Source organism: Molothrus aeneus, chromosome 7 (assembly GCF_037042795.1).
Source record: "Molothrus aeneus isolate 106 chromosome 7, BPBGC_Maene_1.0, whole genome shotgun sequence".
Taxonomy (NCBI): Eukaryota; Metazoa; Chordata; class Aves; order Passeriformes; family Icteridae; genus Molothrus; species Molothrus aeneus.
Window position 1 is genome coordinate 24,609,947 of NC_089652.1, and position 17,905 is coordinate 24,627,851.

A 17,905-nucleotide genomic window follows, 5' to 3' on the forward strand; every position below is an offset into this window, starting at 1 on the left:
AGGGTGAATTTGAGGGACTTACAGTGGATAAAAGCACATTCATGCTGTTATTGTTTCAGTCCTCAGAGAAACTGAATGGGGTGGGTAAGTCAGCAGGCAGAATTAGCACTTCCTCTCCCCCGGTGAGATACATGGTGCAGTCAAACAGGTGTGCTTTGCCTGATGAAAAGATCTTCAATAGGAGTCTCTCACTGATAACCATTATCTTATCAAATTATTACCTTGCACCTCAGAAGTGAGAACTGCAAAGGCTAATGAGCTAATTCTCTGGGCCCACTATCTCCATCTCACAGGAAGCTGAGTGTCCTTTGTTGTGTTTTTCACTGGGTGAAGTGGTAGGGAGTCCCCAGCATACATCTCCCACATAAAGAATTCTGTTCCCTTGGCCGTGTTTGCAGCAGGCATCAAACCAAAAGCACTTTTCACGCTATTTCCAGCTGTTGCACTTCCAGTTTAAGGGAATTTCCTACAGGTAGCTTTTTGGCTCAAAGAGCTGTTTTACTGAAGCTGTAAAAGCTTTACTAGCCCTCAGCTAGGAATTTTGTTTGGGTTTTCTGAAGATCCATCTCTCCTTCTTAGAAGAAAGAAGATTTTAAATAAGTGTTTTCCCTGCACCAGCAGGAGGGTAGAGCTGTAATAAGACTATGTGTGAGAGATCCAAAGGTGTCCTTTAATGTTTAGGCACCTTGAAGAACTGTGCTGGTGGATTCTCCTTTGACTTATCAGAGTTATGCCTGAAGTACCCAAGGGTTGTAAGAAATCTTCCCAGCACAGCTTTAAATAGCAGCTCCAAGTCACAGACACACAAACCATGTTGGAAGAGTTAAAAGTACTTCCTGTTTTGGTATGGAAGTGTGTTCCCCACTATAGATCCTAGTGGCTAAACAAACACCCAATGAGTAAAATTAAATCAGAAGTTTTCATTTGTGAGCTATGAAGTAAAAATAAAGAACCCAGGCCCCAGAGATATATGACAATTCTGGATAGGCACCGTTTAACAAGGGGTAGAACTTTGACCCATTTCAGACACACTTTAAAGTGGATTTTCAAACACAAGGAATTCTAATCAATTATCAGCATAGAATGACTGTGTCCATCCCACAGCACTGATTTTAACACAAAGTAAAACAGAAGCATGAGAGCAACACTCCTGTAAAGCCACATACATCTTTATTCTCCACCCAGGCCAGCAAGGATGGGAAAAGGGAATGCAATTAAAAATAACAATCAGCAAACAGTATCTTTAATTAAAAAACATCCAGACTAGAGCAGCCAGAAATACACTCAACAATCCGAATAACTGGAATTCCCTGCAGTCTGACAGTGGCACATAAGTAGAAATTACTTGATTCTGAAAGCAGGGTAGGACAAGACAAAAACTTGTGCTTTTTTCTATTACAACAATTGATAATTATTGTATATTTTGCAACAGGCAAACTGCTACAGAGGACGATGGGCAAGAGAGAAAGCTATCCAGCTGCTTAGAGAAAAGTCTGAATTAAACTTTTACAAATAGCACCAAAACTAACCCCAAGCACCAGAACTAACCCAAGCTTAAATAGCCTCCACCAAAATCAATGACAGAATGCCTTGAATTTAGCAGGAGCCAATGAAAGCTTAGTTAAGTGTAAAGAAGTAGAAAACACATGATGGATTGTCCCAGCATATCCCCCAAAATGTGACCTCCAAACCCAGAAGCACAGCTGCACTGCAGAGGGAGGGTACTATGACTCCTCTGATGCTCCTTTGTGTCTATGTAGCAGTAAGAGGCACAGATTTGGTTTTGTCTCCACTCCAGAGGGCTGTCAGCAATCCTGAAAGCAAATCCTGCAGCTAAGCAGACATTTCACATGGATGTATTCTGTAATGAGCTGGTATTTATCATTCGAGCCCTCTGTAAGCTGAAGGCTCTTTGTGCTACTGACCCCAGCCTTGAACAGCTGCTGTTTGGCCGTGACAGCTGAATTGGGGTTTCTCCCTCTGCAGCAATGCACACTTGCCAGCCATCCTTTCCCCAAACTTGTCTGCTGCATGTTGGGGCCAAGATACACAATCCACCCCTTTCATGCCAGCAGTGTCCCTTTAGGCAAAGCGTGAGAACACTTGCCAGTGAACCTTCTTTTTCCTTAATGCTTGTTAAGCATCACTTATTCCCATCCTCCAGCCATGTGGGAGCCTGCAATTTCCATGTGGAGAGTGGCTGCACTGGGTCAGTACAGACTGCCAGCACTGGCTTGGCTTATCCTCAGCATCTCCATTAATTCAGAGGCATATCAGCCTGCCTGATTGGAACAGGCCTGTGAAAGGCATTCCACTGCTTGAACCAGTCCCAGGCATATGTCAGCCTCTTTGAATCCCACTAAACTACCTGATGTTGTCTCACAGATTGGGGTCTATTTTATTATTTTTTCTGGAAGTTGGTAATTGCTTTGAAATATTTCACCAGTAAAAAATGATAGTAGGAAGCAACACACACAGCCTGGCTCTACTGTGCCCAGGGAGCACCACTGCTTTCCCAGTTGTGTGGGGCCAAGACTGCTCTTGATATTTGGCTTGTGCATTATTTACTGTTGAGCCTTCAGCCAATGCTAAGAGGCTCCTTTGACTTTCCAGGGACCAAGGATGCAGCAGGAACTACTTATTTCTCAGTGTCAGGACTAGAGGATCAGATGGACTTGTTTATACATCACTAGTTCCCAGATACTCTAACCAGGACAGTCAGTGTAGTCTTGAGCTCAACCTTAAAATGCAACACAAAGCATTAGTTTCTATGAAATCCAGCTACTGAATGGTTTCTTTTTACCATCCTAAAAGTAGAGCTTCAGTTCCCTCCCCCCGATAGGGAGACTGGGGAAGTGAGACACTACAGAGACAGGAGTGACTGTGCAGCTGACAGACTGCATGGCACACTTACCTACCTACCTACAAGCAAGCAAATGGTGGGCTTCCCTGGCTTGGGCCTCACAGACTTTGCAGCAGCACCAACAGTGGAGCACTGAGAAAATTAACTATGTTTCAGATATGTTACTCAGTCCCTATTAGAATCTGCTACACTTCTCTTTTATTTTGCTCATCTGCTTCTTAGGCCAAAACCCCCCATAGGTGATTGAGAATAAAGAGCTTTTCTGCCATTTTTTTAAGAGACAATTAAAATTTCTCCAGCCTATGGTGGCCACCTCAGCCTGGTCAGGGAGCCTACTATGATGCCATGAAAAATCCAAAAAGGAGGGAAACCCATTACAAAATGAGACATGAGGGGAGGAGGACATACGATCCATTGCTCTTCCACATAATTAAACAGGAAGAGGGATGAGGTGGGGAAGGTGACACAGATTTCCAGAGGCACAGATAGACATGAACTTCTGGACTCCCCCATTCTGAAAGGGGAGGTCCAACAGCTCTTCCATAAGAGCAACTTGAAAACCAGAATAACTTGTTTCAGAGCCCTTTGCATCCTAAGTGCCTTCAACTCCACCTCTAAATCCAGGTGCTGCAAGTCCACACCTGCATTGCAGTGAGATGTAAATGGATTGCCCCCTCCTTAGAAGCAGGCACCTCCTTAGAGCAGGTGTTTCCTCCCTATAAAACAACTGTTTGCACTGTACACTGTATATGAGTCCTGTAGATTGTTCCTCCCTAGCAGTGCACATACCAAGAGATCCACTGCAGATGTGTTCCAAGCACCTATCTGAGCACCTGCAGCCACTTGAGGGTTCTTGGTGACAGCCCCATCAGCTCCCCACACACCACATTACAAAGCAAGCTCTGCTCTTCCATCGTGGGATGGGGCTGTTTCAGGTCAGTGTAGAACTCACCTGCCTTCATTGGCAGTTATGCTGTCCTCTCCCACTATTCCAGTGGTCTGTGACACTGGACTCTGACAGTGTCTAAGCAGTCAGCCTGCCTAAGTTAGCTGCTCTTGTTGGAAGGACTGGGAAAGGACCCTTTCTAAGAAAACTGCAGGAACATGACACATTTTGCAATTTAGCCTTCAGCTCTGAATGGGTTCCTATCTCTTGAAGTTCATCCCCCAAGCAGAGACTTCTTTTCACTGTGTCATAGGTCACTACTATGTCCTACTGCTGAAAAGTAAAATCTATCTTGACAGAAGTGGACTTTTCATAATACGTCTCTGCTACTCCACAAACAGCCAGAGCCCTGCAGACCTGGATTTTCTTACAACTCCCAGAAGCTGTAATTAGCTACAACACATGACAAATCCTTGGAAAGCCATGCACCTCCCCACCCAGAGCATGTGAAGCTAGCATTCTTGCATTCTGTGACATTTAAAGAGGACTCTCAGCCCAATATTTTATTCATTAACTTTGTGTTTAAATATATATGTATATTGTTTTTAAAAAAATCAGTGTGTTATTTTCTAGCTGAGAACACTGGTGTATGACCAAAATAGTCACCCAGGACAAAGGCTCAGACTGCTGAGGTCTCAACCCCCTGTGCAGAGCTCTTGCCAGAGAGACTACCTGAGATATTGTCAGAATCAAGCAGCTCGACAATGCTGTATGGAGAACAATCTTCCAAACCCAGCTTGCTGCAGAGCCAGCCACAGAATCCTTTCTCCATATCCCTGACAGCGTGCCACCAGTACCCGAAGGACCATGCTACCTGGGCTACAGCTGAATACAGGCCTAGGGAGAAAGAAACAACCATAATTATAATTGGGTAGGAGATAATCAAAAAGGGACAAAAGGTGATTTTGTGCCAGAAGGTCCTCTCTTCATTGTACACCAAGAAGATGTTGTACCATGTAATGGTTCCATAGTAGAATGAAACCACGAAAGACACTACAAAAATGATGGGGAGGCAGATGATGGTCCAGAGGACAATGTGAGGTCCTCTGTCTAACCCAACATCACATTTCTTCTTCTTCTCAGGAACATCTTCTTTAGGAGGTTCCTTTGACTTAGCCAGTTCCTGCAGCTCTTTATCTGTTAGGGTGACATGGATGTCCACCATCTGACCCTTCTTCTTTCCCCTGGTGATTGTTCCAGTCAAGGTGACATAGCGGCTGTCTAAAGGCATGTTCCAGACACCTACAACACAGATAAACTCATCTACATCAGATTTATTTTCTGTACAAAGTATTTTGTGCAAATCTTCAATTAGATAGTGCATATGGAGTTATATTTAAAATCAGATTTAAAAAGATGGAAGACAAGAAGCAATGCAGTATGAAGAAAATTACCACAGAAGAAAATGGAAGAAGAGCTAATGAGGAAAAAGACAGGAATTCCAAATGATAGAAATCACAAGGGAGAAAACTCCAGTATCTCCACTAGGGAAAATATGTGAAGGGAAAGTGCTGCAAGAGTATAGGAGAATGAGAGAGAATGAGACAGAGTAACTCAATTGAAAATGGTATACCTATTTTCTCTGTTTACTTCATGGATTTATTCCTGAACAGCATGGACACTTGGGATTAATTAGATAAATATCACTGAGACTCTTGTTTTGGAATAAGCACATGCACACATGGAATTATGCCTGAATAGCTAATGCTTCACTTTACATTTGCATTGTATCTCAATCCAAATTAATTTTTAAAGTTTAGAAAAACTTAACAAACTGTCATAAAATTATATTTGCATTTTAAGAGATCAGTAGAGGCACCAAATGGGACAGTGCTGGTATATGTGTTAAAGTTACAAAGGGACTGCTTTAGCTTTCAAGTGACATTGGTATAGGATGGGCCATGCAGTAGTACTGGCCATAAACTCCTCTTTGGGGCTATAGTGTATTTCCTCCTGGTCTTAATTCTGACTAGCTTGGAAGAAGGTCTTCAGAAACTCTTAAAAAGAGGCTGAGCAGCTTGAAGTGCTGCAAAAAAGTAGGAAGGCAGCAGGCAAATAATGATAGGGTCTGGGATCATGGGGGCACCTGGTGTATCTGGTGGACCAGGAGCATTTGAGCCCCTCTCAGCCTGCACTGCTGACTCACAGGAGTATTTAGCCACAGGACCTCTTCCCTGCAAGGGCACCCAGGACAGATAGCAGAAGTGAAAGTGACTTGAAGATGCCCCGTGATGACCTTGCCAAATAATCACCCTTCAAGAGGAAGCTGTGCTGAGTGCATGCAAACAGAAGGCAACAGTAAATCCTATATAATGAGTTAAATTCCCTATCAAAGGTAGAGCCACTAACTCCATCTGCTTCCTTCCTTTCACTTAACAGGCAGTTGTTCAGGCATGGACAGTGGCTTGATCACGGCTTAGAATGACATCATTGGCTTAATGCATGCATAGCACTGCAACCAGCACATCAACCCCAACCAGCACATACATTTAAAACTAAGACTGTAGCAATAACCAAAGTTTGCAAAGAACTGCAGGAGACATCCCAAATCAGCCTGTAATGCTTTCTGTTTCAGAGCATTTTCATGTATGAACTCAAGCTCTCCTTGCCTGCAACCTTGGAGAGGGTTGGGCCTACAGTCACTTCCGTTTGACTTAGAGCATGATGGCATCAAAAAAGCTTATGTGAAGTGAGTGTTCTCAGGACTACATACCATCTGTCATAGACTGACCCAGGAACTTGGAGCCTTCCTCAGAGCTCTTCTCCCCTCCTTCCTCATCCGCCTGTTCTTCTTCCACCTTATTGTCATGCTCGGACCGATACACGATTATTGACTCGGGCCGGGACTCTTTCTTCTTCTTTTTCCTGCGGTCCATAGTGGCTTCCCCATCAAAGGTGACAGTGGTTGCCACAGCCCTTCTCACTGTGCCACAGCGAGGGCTCTGGCCTCCAGACTTGCTGTCTTTCTGCACAGTCTCCTCCATCCCGCTGCTGCTCTCAGTCACCTCACCCGGCATCTTGTAGCACCTGTTTCCAATCAACAGCACCAATCCTGCACTTACAAGTCATTGATTAACAATGGTCCCATGGATGCTTTGTTCTGGTAAGATGTCCCACTGCTGGTATCCAAACTATGCACTCCATTCCCAGCCTAAAATGAGAGAGAAGGCTGAAAAAGTGTCTTTGTCTTACCAAGTAGAAAAGATTGGCAGAATTTTCCTCAAAAGAGTTACTTCCAACTGGTTTAAATGTCATGTGAAGATCTCTATTACTGTCCTGAAAATCAGTTCTCTTACATGTTTTTACATTCTCTCTACATGTTTTGTGGTGTCTAATTTATCTTGATTCTTAGGGTCCAGTTTTCACTAGAACAAACCAAAGCTACTGAAAAGAGTATTAACATTTATAAGAAGGGATTAAACATAGCCAGCCTATTGGATGAATTTAACATTCCTCTGCAATGCTGGAAACAAACAGAAGACAATAGTTTTGGCCCACAGGCATCAGAATAAAGGATTGAAACCATAGATGAAAAAAAAGTTGACCAATTTAAGGGACTGGCCTAGAGACAACTGCAACAGGAACACAGTGTTTGTCCAGCATTGCAACAGTATATTGGTGCCAGCCTTTCTCATTTTGAGCTTCTAATGATTTACTCCCCTCTGCAAGGATATTACAAAAATTAATCAAATTATGTCAAAATGAGTGATGTTTCAAACTTTAACAATTTAGCAATATGTAGTGTTGCCATACTTTTAAAATACAGAATATACAGTGGATTTAAAGCAAAATTATTTTTAAGATGACTTTGCTGGAGAGGGAATTGGGAACCACAACAAATTCTTCTGATTGTGCAGAGAAAACAACACAAGTGTTCACAAATCTTTTTAGCACAACTCAGGTTTTGCTCCTCATTCAAGCAAAGTTAGCAGTGATATCAAGTGAAACTGTCATCCATGGGAAAGCTGCCTAAGTAAAAACCACATAATTAAACATGCATCAAGGCAGGCAAATCCTGCTCCATGAATATGGAAAAAGGATTAATGGTTCTCAGACTTCATAACATTTAAGGAAAGTGACTGTGCCAAGTATTCATGAAGCATTTAGGTACAAATCTGAATACAATGAATAACATTTTAACAACTCTGAAGAGCTCTTTTGAACATTTACGTGAACATATGTATTTAAAAGAATGCAACTGACCAATAATTAAGCTTCTTCCTAGTAATTGAGTCTTTCCTTTAACATGAAACTAAGAAACACAAGTATCATAGTTTACAGCCTACATAATGCTGGGGAAATAGTTTTATTTGAATGGATGACAGAAAAAAGTTAAGCATTTTTAAATTTGGCAGTATGGTCCTGGTCTTCCCACAGACCTAAGACTTTGCTGGTCTGTTTTAAAATTTTGTGCAGAACTTTAGAACCACTATTTATGCCTGGTACACTCACACTTAAACACACCACACCCACACAAAACTTGAAATTGTATCATTTTAACACCTAAGACTGTGCCCATTTGGCTCTATGGAGCCTTGAAGAATTCAACAATCCAGATTATTTTTGTGCATTAGAGAAAAGAAATCTTCCCTGGTGATCAGAAGACACATAAAATGGACTTAAAACCCCTTCAAGATTCAGTATACTCCAGAAGCCACACTACTTCTAAATTACTGGGCAGACAATACTTTTAGCTCTGCTGCATGGCTGGAAAGAGTCTGTTGCCATCACACCTGCCATAGAATATGCATGTCTAAATTAGCAGACACACTGGAAAACAGAAATTCATGTAAGCTTTTGTTTGTTGGCTTTTTTGTTTGGTTGGTTTTTGTTTTGTTTTGTTTTTGTTTTAATGCCTTTAGGGGTAAATGGAATTAATTTATGCAATGGAATAAACTCACTCTTTGTAGTAAATTCATTCAGGAAGTACAATAGACTCTAACATTTTTCTCTGAAAATCAGCTGTAAAACTTCATGTTTTGCATCTATAAAACCTTGAAATTACGTGATTGAGCCTAATGACCCCCTGAGACAACAGCAAGATTCTGCTTCCAAAAGTGAGGAAAGCAGGCCTGGAAACAGAGAAACCCAAAGCATCACTTTTGGAATAATCTACTAAAAGTCTGGAGACACAGAAGTTGATTAGATTCCCAAAGTTCCTGGCTGTAGTTCCATGTTCAGTCTCTACTGACTTGAGAAGGGGATGACTTACAAGTAACATTTAAAAATAACACAAAGCTACAGGCAAATATTTTTAGTTGGGCTTCTTTTTTTTTCCCTAAAGTTGATCCAGCTGTGGCCTTGCTTAAACTCACAGTGGATGATAAGCTAATGTCAGTTCTCAGTGTGATGCCAAAGCCCAAAGGATTATGTCAGCCTTGACTGTGAAGGGAGCAAGGTGATATCCCTTCTGAATCTCTCATAGGCAGGCACTGGCAATCTGTGTCCTCTTCTTGTGCTCACCACACAGGCAAAACGCTGATTAATGACCAGAAGATGCCTATGATCCCCAAGTTATCTTGCTGTGTTTGATGTTCCCACCCCACTATAGCAGCCACTGCCTCTGTGAGTTACCACCAGGACTAGAAACACCTCCACAGCAGGGTAATCTGAGAGTGGCAGCTCAGTTTCTCCTCCTGCTGATAAAAGGAGAGGGAATGGGCAATGGGGGACAAGCCCCTAAGAAGCACTGTTGCTGTGGCTGAGGCAAAGCCCTTGGGATAAGAAAGTGAAGGAGCTCAGATTTTTCTGTTTAAGGCACAAGAAGGTAAAATCTCATGTCAGTCTGCCTACATCAAAACCAAAAGTATGTAGGAGATCCTTATGACCCAGCAGAGGAGGATACAGCAAGATAAAAAGCTGAAAGATGAAAAAAGACAGATGTTAGGTAGGTGTTTTAACAAAGTGGGTAGGTGTCCCTTGGTATATCACTGGGTGATAAACTATCGGGAAACTTCCAAATCTGGACTGGGTGTCTTGGCAGAATTTTGGTCACCTGTACTTGACTAGAAGAGGGAAAGTCCTCTGGTTTGCATTAGGGAGCAGTCAGATTGAAGATCACCAAAATCCCTCCTGATCTTGAGTCTGTTCTCACAGTACATGCTTATTTTTCTCTCATTGGTTTCCCAATGAAGCAGCTAGAATATCCCCTGCCAGCTGGTCCAGAACTTCTGAACACAGCACTTCAAAATACCACCATCAGCCCTACATCCCACAGCAGTGCTGCTGAGTTGAACAGGTTCAGGCCTCAGTCCCATTTTTCCTGGAAATATTTTCTCTGTAGCTGCAAACAAGAAATGGGCTCTTGCAGAAATCACAGTAGTGTACAAAGAGCTTCATTTTCCTCTCTTCCTTTTCTTTACCACTTCTAAGAATAAGGCCAGCCCTCAGCACTACACAGCTGTTCCCAGCACCAGTTCCTTCAGCCACACACCAAAACCTTCACCCTTCAAAAGCCTTGCTATGGAGCTGAAACATTAACAATTGCTGTGCATCTCATACTAGTGATGCCCCCCACGTGGGTGCACAGGGGAAGAGAGGAATCTAATAACTGTCCATGGGAGGGAAGGAAAAGAAATGGTCATACTTCAGAGATAGCAAGGAGCAGTTTATTAGCCAAACAATTTGTTATTAATCTCCATATGAAAACAGATGGAGAACCCTGGGGAGGCTGCTCTGCAAAAGCACTTTGTAGAGTAATTTTTAGAAGCACAGTCTTCTGTTACTATGCAGGAAAGCTACGGCTGCTTATGCTTCCTGTGACAGTAATAGTCTTTGACACACAAAACAGGAGCCTAAAAGCTTGGCCTTGCACCATTTAGGTCAAAGGAAGCTTCTTCCATTGGTTTTCAGGGTTTGATCCTGCTGCTAACAGAATAGAAATTATCTGGTTTGAATGCAGACAGGGAGGAAGAGCCTTCCTGCAAGCTAATAAAATCTTTGATCTTAAATCCCAGCTACAGCACAAGTAACCTTTTTATGACTGCTCAGAGCAGATATGAGAGGAAAAAATGTAGACGGTAAGCAGCAAGGAGCATAAATTTTTATTTTTATAGTCACATAAAATGTACAACACATAAGAAGAACTGGCACGGCGTCTTCACTCCCATCATGCAGGGGTTGTCTGCAGAAACAAAAAAACAACCTGTGCTTTAGAAGCACTGTGATTTATGCAGGATGGGGAAGAGATGAAGGGAAATCTACCTCAGAGACACACCTTGAGAGAGCTTCCTAGCCACAGATCTTCCTTTGCTTGCTGCTTTTACTCCATAACCTCTGCATCCCCCATCCCATCTCTACTCAACACCTGCCATGTGCATGTGTGTGGTTTTAAGCATGCATGTTACCCAAGGGATCTTTTCCAATTCCTAGTATTTTTAAAGGGTTTATCTGCTGTAACTGCAGGGGCAAACTGTGAATAATAGGAGGTATTAGATGCATCCAGCTGTTCAGGACAGATCTGTCTGCCACCAACAAATCGTGTTATGACGAGATGCATTGGTCTACACAGAACATGCAGCTCCCAGGCCCTAGAAAAACATGTGACAAGACATATATAAGAAAGCAATTTTAATTCACACTTTATGTAGGAAAAGGGCCAAATGGTAGGGCTCCCTCCACAGCTTTGGATCTGTTTTAAATACCTAAATGACTTCACATTATCTTTCACATATGCATCCTCACCTGCTAAAACAGAGGATGTCTGTTTCCTCTTTATTTCATGGTGAAATAGATCAAACTAGATTGTACAGTTACTTGAAACTAGCAAATACTCAAGGCTGTGATGAATGACATATTAGACAGTGAGGCAAGAACAGCTCCCCTCTATCAGTACCAGGGTCTGTGCAGCTTGTGGTGAGCTTGACAGGGGGATTTATCTCCCTGAAAAGAATAAAATGTTATTTTTAGCCATACAGATTTTTCACCAAGCAGCTCCTTCTACAGGAAGGAATTTCTAAGGAAGGAGGGAAAAACTACCCCTCCTGGCAGCGGCTGATTTCAAACTGCATTAAGTGTCTGCATAACAACAGCAAGAAACAAAGGAAAACATCTGCCTCTGCCACCCCAGCAAGGTAAAAGAAAGCAAACACCAAAATTCAAAGTTCACACCCTCCCTGCTTAATCCACAGGCTTCCAAGCACTTTCATTTCTTGGAAAGAGAAACAAGAGAAATTACCATGCTCTGGGCATGCTTCCAAGCAGGAGCAGACTTTAAGCTGGACTGCCACAAGCAGAGGATGGCACTGAGCACCTGAGCATTGGGGATAACACAGTAAGATGACCCAAGTTACCAAAAACTTTACAGTGTTTGCTAGTGGAGACACCCATGCTCCATGCCTTCCCCTCAGGAGCAGAGGGTGGTGAAAGCTCAAGCTAAAAGCAAAGGGAGGCATAGGCAAGCAACATGATTTCAGTAGGCAAGCACTGACAGACCCAAGTTTGCCGTGTCCCTCCAGTTTACCACAGGCACATAGCTCCTGCCTGTTGGCAGGTGCCATTAGGGCCAGCCCTGCACCACACCATGAGCCAAACCTGCTGTGGCTAGCTCAGCTGTTGACCATCGCTGGAGCTGCAGCAAGACTGGACTTGCTTGGGTGTGGATTAAGGGCTTCCTGGCTCCTGGGGCCATGCTGGGTGCCTCAGGACCTTTGATCTCCCTTCCATTCTTCCATGAGACACCAAACGCTCGCTGACAGCATTCTACAGCTACAGACAAAACACCAAAAAAAAAGTAGTGGAGAGATACATTCCATAGTATCACTATTCTTTCTGAATGACATTTTCCAAGGATATTTTTAAAAGTCAAAGACATTTTGAGAGTATCTGTTTTATGAATAATTTCTTTTTATTTTCCTTTGCTGTTCCATAACTTTTCCAAATGTCACAGAACAATAACTGCTGTGCAGATCATTTATTACTGAAGACTGGAAGACAGCATACAGGAATAGCTGAGCATTTTTATTTTATATTAAACTGAATGCCCAATCAATTTTCTTGCATACCAACTTTTTAAAAATCCCCCAAATGTACTAGTCTACCTTTTTTGGAGCAAAAGGCTGAAATGCTATCTTGCCCTCGTCTTCACTTATTTCATCAGACTGCTAGAAGAAAGAGAAATTGTGAAAAAAACCATAAAGCTTCCCACTGCCTCCACATGGATGATATCTGTTTCTTTATGTTTATTTCACTATGCTAAAAACATCAAGGAATGGCATGGACATATTAGCCTTTAAAGAGAACCAAGGTTTTAAAAAGAGGCTTATTTAGAAATGGAAGGTTTGAAATCTTCAAAGCAAACCAAGCATTTAGATATGAGTCTTGAATAAACTCAACCAAAATCTCAAAATTTTTAAGAAAAATTAGATTTCAGCTGTAGAGGCATGCTTTCTCTGCTGCCCTGCTCTACCCCTCACTTCTGGACTTGCCAAAACAGGCCATCCTGCACCTTGAAACAGCAGGGGCTCATTGCAATCCCTACCCCATCTCCCAGGTCACTGCTGGATCACACTGTACCATAGAAACATCTGAACAAAGTCAATCTCACCAACTTTAGTCACACATCCTGCCTCCACAGCAGTGCCTTCAGGCTGCGATCAAGTGTAGCATCTATTTTTACTGGTATAAGACCCAACTTGTCCCTCACTGGGTTTGGAAGATGCACTAGAACTTGCTGCATACACAAACCAGAGAAAACACCTTCTACACAGCATATGCACACACATGGGGAAGTAAGAAACATTGGGAGTTGCTCCAAAGCCATGAAACACCTGTGGTGGGTGTGAAGCACCTGTGCTAACACAGGACTTCTGCTACAGACCTGACTGTGGTGCTTTGCTCTGACAAAATGAGGAGAAACCACACATTGAAATACCTGCAATTAGAGAGGAAGCAGTGGCAGCCATACAGCCTAATGGAAAATACAGTCAATTGTAAATCCAGTCTGGAAAGCATTATCTGAAAATACCAGCAACAAGCTGCAGACATACATCCTGTGGTTCTTCTTTAGGCAAGATATTTGGGGGCTTCAAATCAGAGCTTTCTCTGAGTAACACCTGACTGAAGCCCAGAAGTTGCTGGAGAGCACAACTGCACAGAGAGTGAACTAGAATGTTCCCCTGGGAGTGATTCAGGATTGTTTAATGCATTGCACGGTAAATACAATCTAGGATATTTAGACAGTATCTCCAGCAGCAGGAATTACTTGGCTCAGGGGAGTTGTGATTGGATACAAGTGCAGAGAGAGACCTGTGATGCCAGGATATTAAAAATGCAGCACTTTGAATTGCAGACAAGTGAATGCTTCAGTATCATTAGTATGGTATTAGCAGAGTGTGTAATTGTTTAGAAAATCTTTTTACAAACCTGTTTCAAACTGTTTGATGCTGATATTTTATATCTTGCACCACTGTGAATTCTGCTTTGAGTGGGATGTCCATCTTGTCTGTCTCCTTTTTTTTTTTTAATCATTGGAATGAAATTGCTAGGGATAATGATAAAAGATTTTAAAATCCTAATCATCATGTAATTAGACTGAAATCCCCCAAGACATAGCTGAGAGAAAAGTGCCTTTCCAGAGGGGAAGTCCCTAAAAAGATGAACTGACCGGAAAGCCTGAACATCAGCTGGAGCTGATGGAGGAGGCTGTTCTGATAAGGAAACCAGAAGCCACAAAACAGAAAGGCTCTCACTTGCTGTTGAGATATGATGAAAGGAAAAGCAGCCTCAGGAGAGAATGTACAGACAGTAGGAGAAAGTAGCAGGGATTTCCAAAGAGGAATTGCATAATCCCATGGAAAGGTCTAGAGAGGTAAGGACACAAACTCACACCAGCTTTCATTTGGTTTTGGCTCAATCCAAGCATTTCTTGTAATGGGAGAGAAGAAATTATTGTTGTTACACTTGGTGTGGTTTTTGCTGTCCCAGGAGAAGAAAAATATGAGACTAGAGCACCAATAAGAGTGGGGTCTGGGAAAGGAGAGGCTACTGGAGTGCAAGCCTGCATTTTTCTGAAGGCTAACTAGCAGAAATCATCTATGAGAAGCTGAATGTAACCTTAAAATTTTATTTCTGGCACTAAGATGCTTTCCATTAAATCTCCTCTGCCCTCACCTCCTTGTGAGACTGCTGACCCCAGGCATACCTCTCACAGGGTTTGGATCCTGTGGAGGTTTCTCTCCTGTTTGGAGCCACTTCTTTTCTCACATCAGGTTGGTACTTAACTACTCTTGAGACCTTTCCCCTTGCCAATGTGGATTCTGAGCTATAGGAGGGCACAGACAGCCTGAAGGATAGGATGCCATAAGGAATTCTCAAGGCAGTACATATCAGTGCCAGGATTTTTAAAGCATGGCAGCAGACTGGACTGGCAGGTGTCATCAGCTGAATAGCTGAGCCATAGGCTGGCAAAGCACAACGACAGCTTTGGACAAAAGTAGCCTTTTCTAAAAACACAGAGTTAGCTATTCATCTCAATAAATTGAACTACTTCATTCAAAGCCAAGACACAATCTGGGAGCTAGGAAATCTAAAAAAACCAGGAAATCTAGTTTTTTCTCTTCAATATGTAAATAAGAAAGTAGATGTTCAAGAATGACATATGCTAATCCTACAACTCCAAATAAGCTGACAACTGGAAAAAACTACTGAATTCTTTTTGTTTTGTCATTTTGACTTTTGAATGGTTGATGTTTTAAGCAATAGTTATACCAAGGCAAAAAAAGTCAGATGGTTAACTTCAAAAAACAAAAATTTAAACTCCAAGTCTTTAAATGCAGATTTATTTTCTTCCAAATTCAAGCTGACATATACTGAAAAAAAAGCTATCTAATCAGACCCTATTTTCTAACACATAAAGATTCAGAATCTTAACATTAAGTTTACAGAGTAACATCAATATGCAAAACCCTTATGCTTACTGAATTTTCCACTGTCTGTGTGGTGTGACAGATGGACATGTTTTAATGCTCTCTATCAATAAAAGAAAAGTAACATTCCTTTGTGATTTAGAAAGTACAAGAATATGAGGAGACTAAAATTTATTTTAGTTAATAAGATTTTATTCCTTTCAGCTTAAATAATTTTGAATTTCAATGACTGGGGTCAAATCCATTCACCCAATGGTACAGTTTGAATCCTTGGTTCAAAGGCAACACACACAACAGTGAACAGAAGCCACTACTTTGCTGAAAATGTTTGTGAGCATTGGTTAGTTATCCCAGCTCTATTTTTTGTGAATACATTTTGTACCAGAAGGGGCTACCCTCCACTGAATGCCAAGGAATGGATGTCTCCTTTTCCCTCCTCCTTCCTCTACAGTCTAGATGCCTTTCCCCTTTCTCCTCCCACCCATCACTCACAGAACCCTTACTCATGGGTTCAGCCCCTTATTTATGGCATTTCTGTGGCTATGGGGAAATTCCAGACCAAGCAATATATCCTGATAGGGAAGAAAAATTCTTTGATTAGTGCTCTCTAGGAAGAACACTGAAGTCAAGGAGGTCACATGAGTAGAAAGGCCCACTGGATTTTCCTTAGAGCCATGCAGCTCAGTTGGGATGGCAGGCAGGCTGGAATATGAAGATCTAATTCACTAGCACAGATGAGTGCTTCTCCCTGGGATTAATTAATGATTGCTCTGATACGGCCTGCCTAAGATATGTAGGGCAGCCAGAGACAGTTAATGGGAATCTGTGAAGTCTCAGATTGTGAAAGATAATTAAAAGGGGGAAAAAAATTTTTTGCAGTGTCACTCACAGTGCTTCACGTTTTGCCCCCAGAAAGTGGACTGCATTCAACACTGATGTGTTCTGCAAACACTGACCCACCCCAAAAGGGCAATTTTGTCTAACAGTTGCCTTATTGGCCTAAGTCACCATGCAGAAATGCACCCCTGTCTTGTCACCATTTCATTTCAGGTGAATGAATCTGGACACCCAGTCAACTTCTCCATGCCTCCTCTCCCCTACACTTAAAAGGAGGGTATACAGCTTCCATTGGAACACACTGAACTACAGGATAAACACATTATCCTAAAATTGTCCCCGATTTAAAGTACTAAACCTTAAAACATGCTTTTGGAAAAGTAAATAAATTTGTTTCACAAATGAGAATCCCAAAACAGACTCAATGAATCTCCCACTTTACTTATATGTCTTAAAAAAAACCCCAAAACCTCACTCTCTTCTCACATTAGCCAACTCTCCTAAGGCAAAAATAACAAGACAAAATTGAGACATACTTTCAAACATCTCTTCTATTGTAAAGGACAGAGGAGATGCCTGGAAAGACACTGAACATGCTGCTGGGCACATCAGCGCCGGTTAAAATCACCTGCAACGGACAAAGATGCTCTGTCACTTCACTGTGGGACAGAAAAGAAAATAATGCTGCCTGTCCTCTGAGCAGTTAACACTGAGCTTGGTTAGGGCCATTTTAAGGGGGCCAGGAGAGGGGGAACGGACACCAGCACCACAAAGGCAATTGAGCCCAAAATGACTCTACTGGGGGCATGCTAAACGCTGTCACTTCGGCCTTCTCGGCCTCTTCCCTACAAAGTCCATGCCCGGAGAGAGGACAGCCCGCCCGTGGGTCCGTGGCAGGCGCACACCAGCACCTTCTCCTGTCCGTGACATCCTCCGGCTTCCCCCCGGCTGCTCCCGGTGCGGCTCCGCTCCCGCTGCTCCTCAGGGTGCCTGCCCGCGTCCAGGGGAAGGTGACCCGAAGCGGAATAGAAAACCAAGTCGACCGTCCCTTGCAAGCGGACGAGCCCGCGGCTGCGGGCAGGTAGGCGCTCACTGCGGGGCTGCAGCGGCGACCCCGCGGCGCCACCGGAGGCACCGACCCCTCCCGGGCGCTGAGCGGTGTCTGCCCCGCGGGGCGGGAGCCGGGCGATACCGACAGCGGACAGCCGCTCCCCTTGCCTTACCTGCCGCCCGCGGTGCCGCGCCGTGCCGCGCCGCAGGACCCTGGCACCACCACGACCACCGCCGCCGGCACCGCTCCGCCGTCCCCGGCGCCGAACCCCGGGCGGGCGGGGCCGCGCGTCACTCGGCGGGGGCGGGCGCGGCTGAGGCGGGCAGGAGAGAGGGAGGCAAGGA

At 43.2% G+C, this 17,905-nt stretch overlaps 1 protein-coding gene across 6 annotated transcripts; it reads right to left on the reverse strand.

Moving 5' to 3' along the window:
• Positions 1-1,153: 1,153 nt before the first annotated feature.
• On the reverse strand, positions 1,154-17,840 carry TMEM169 (transmembrane protein 169). Of its 6 annotated transcripts, none has more exons than XM_066553437.1 (4): positions 17,734-17,824; positions 17,047-17,138; positions 6,523-6,960; positions 1,154-5,051 (listed from the first exon to the last, which is right to left on the reverse strand). In XM_066553437.1, exons 3-4 carry the CDS (start codon positions 6,824-6,826, stop codon positions 4,429-4,431), a joined length of 927 nt encoding a protein of 308 aa, XP_066409534.1. In that variant the 5' UTR covers positions 6,827-6,960; positions 17,047-17,138; positions 17,734-17,824; the 3' UTR covers positions 1,154-4,428. The 6 variants fall into 6 exon arrangements, 3 of the variants coding, with proteins under 3 accessions (XP_066409534.1, XP_066409532.1, XP_066409533.1); XR_010783925.1 differs by lacking the exons at positions 1,154-5,051; positions 6,523-6,960 and adding exons at positions 10,838-12,515; positions 12,848-12,910; XR_010783927.1 differs by lacking the exons at positions 1,154-5,051; positions 6,523-6,960; positions 17,734-17,824 and adding exons at positions 10,838-11,690; positions 11,986-12,515; positions 12,848-12,910 and having other exon boundaries at positions 17,047-17,575.
• Positions 17,841-17,905: the final 65 nt, after the last annotated feature.

Bases quoted from the DNA above. Each gene is read 5' to 3' on its own strand.
- TMEM169 (XM_066553435.1), bottom strand. From the start codon at position 6,826: ATGCCGGGTGAGGTGACTGAGAGCAGCAGCGGGATGGAGGAGACTGTG. The intron at 5,052-6,522 runs GTATGTAGTCCT...TCTGTGTTGTAG, and splicing joins GGGTCAGTCTATGACAGATG to GTGTCTGGAACATGCCTTTA.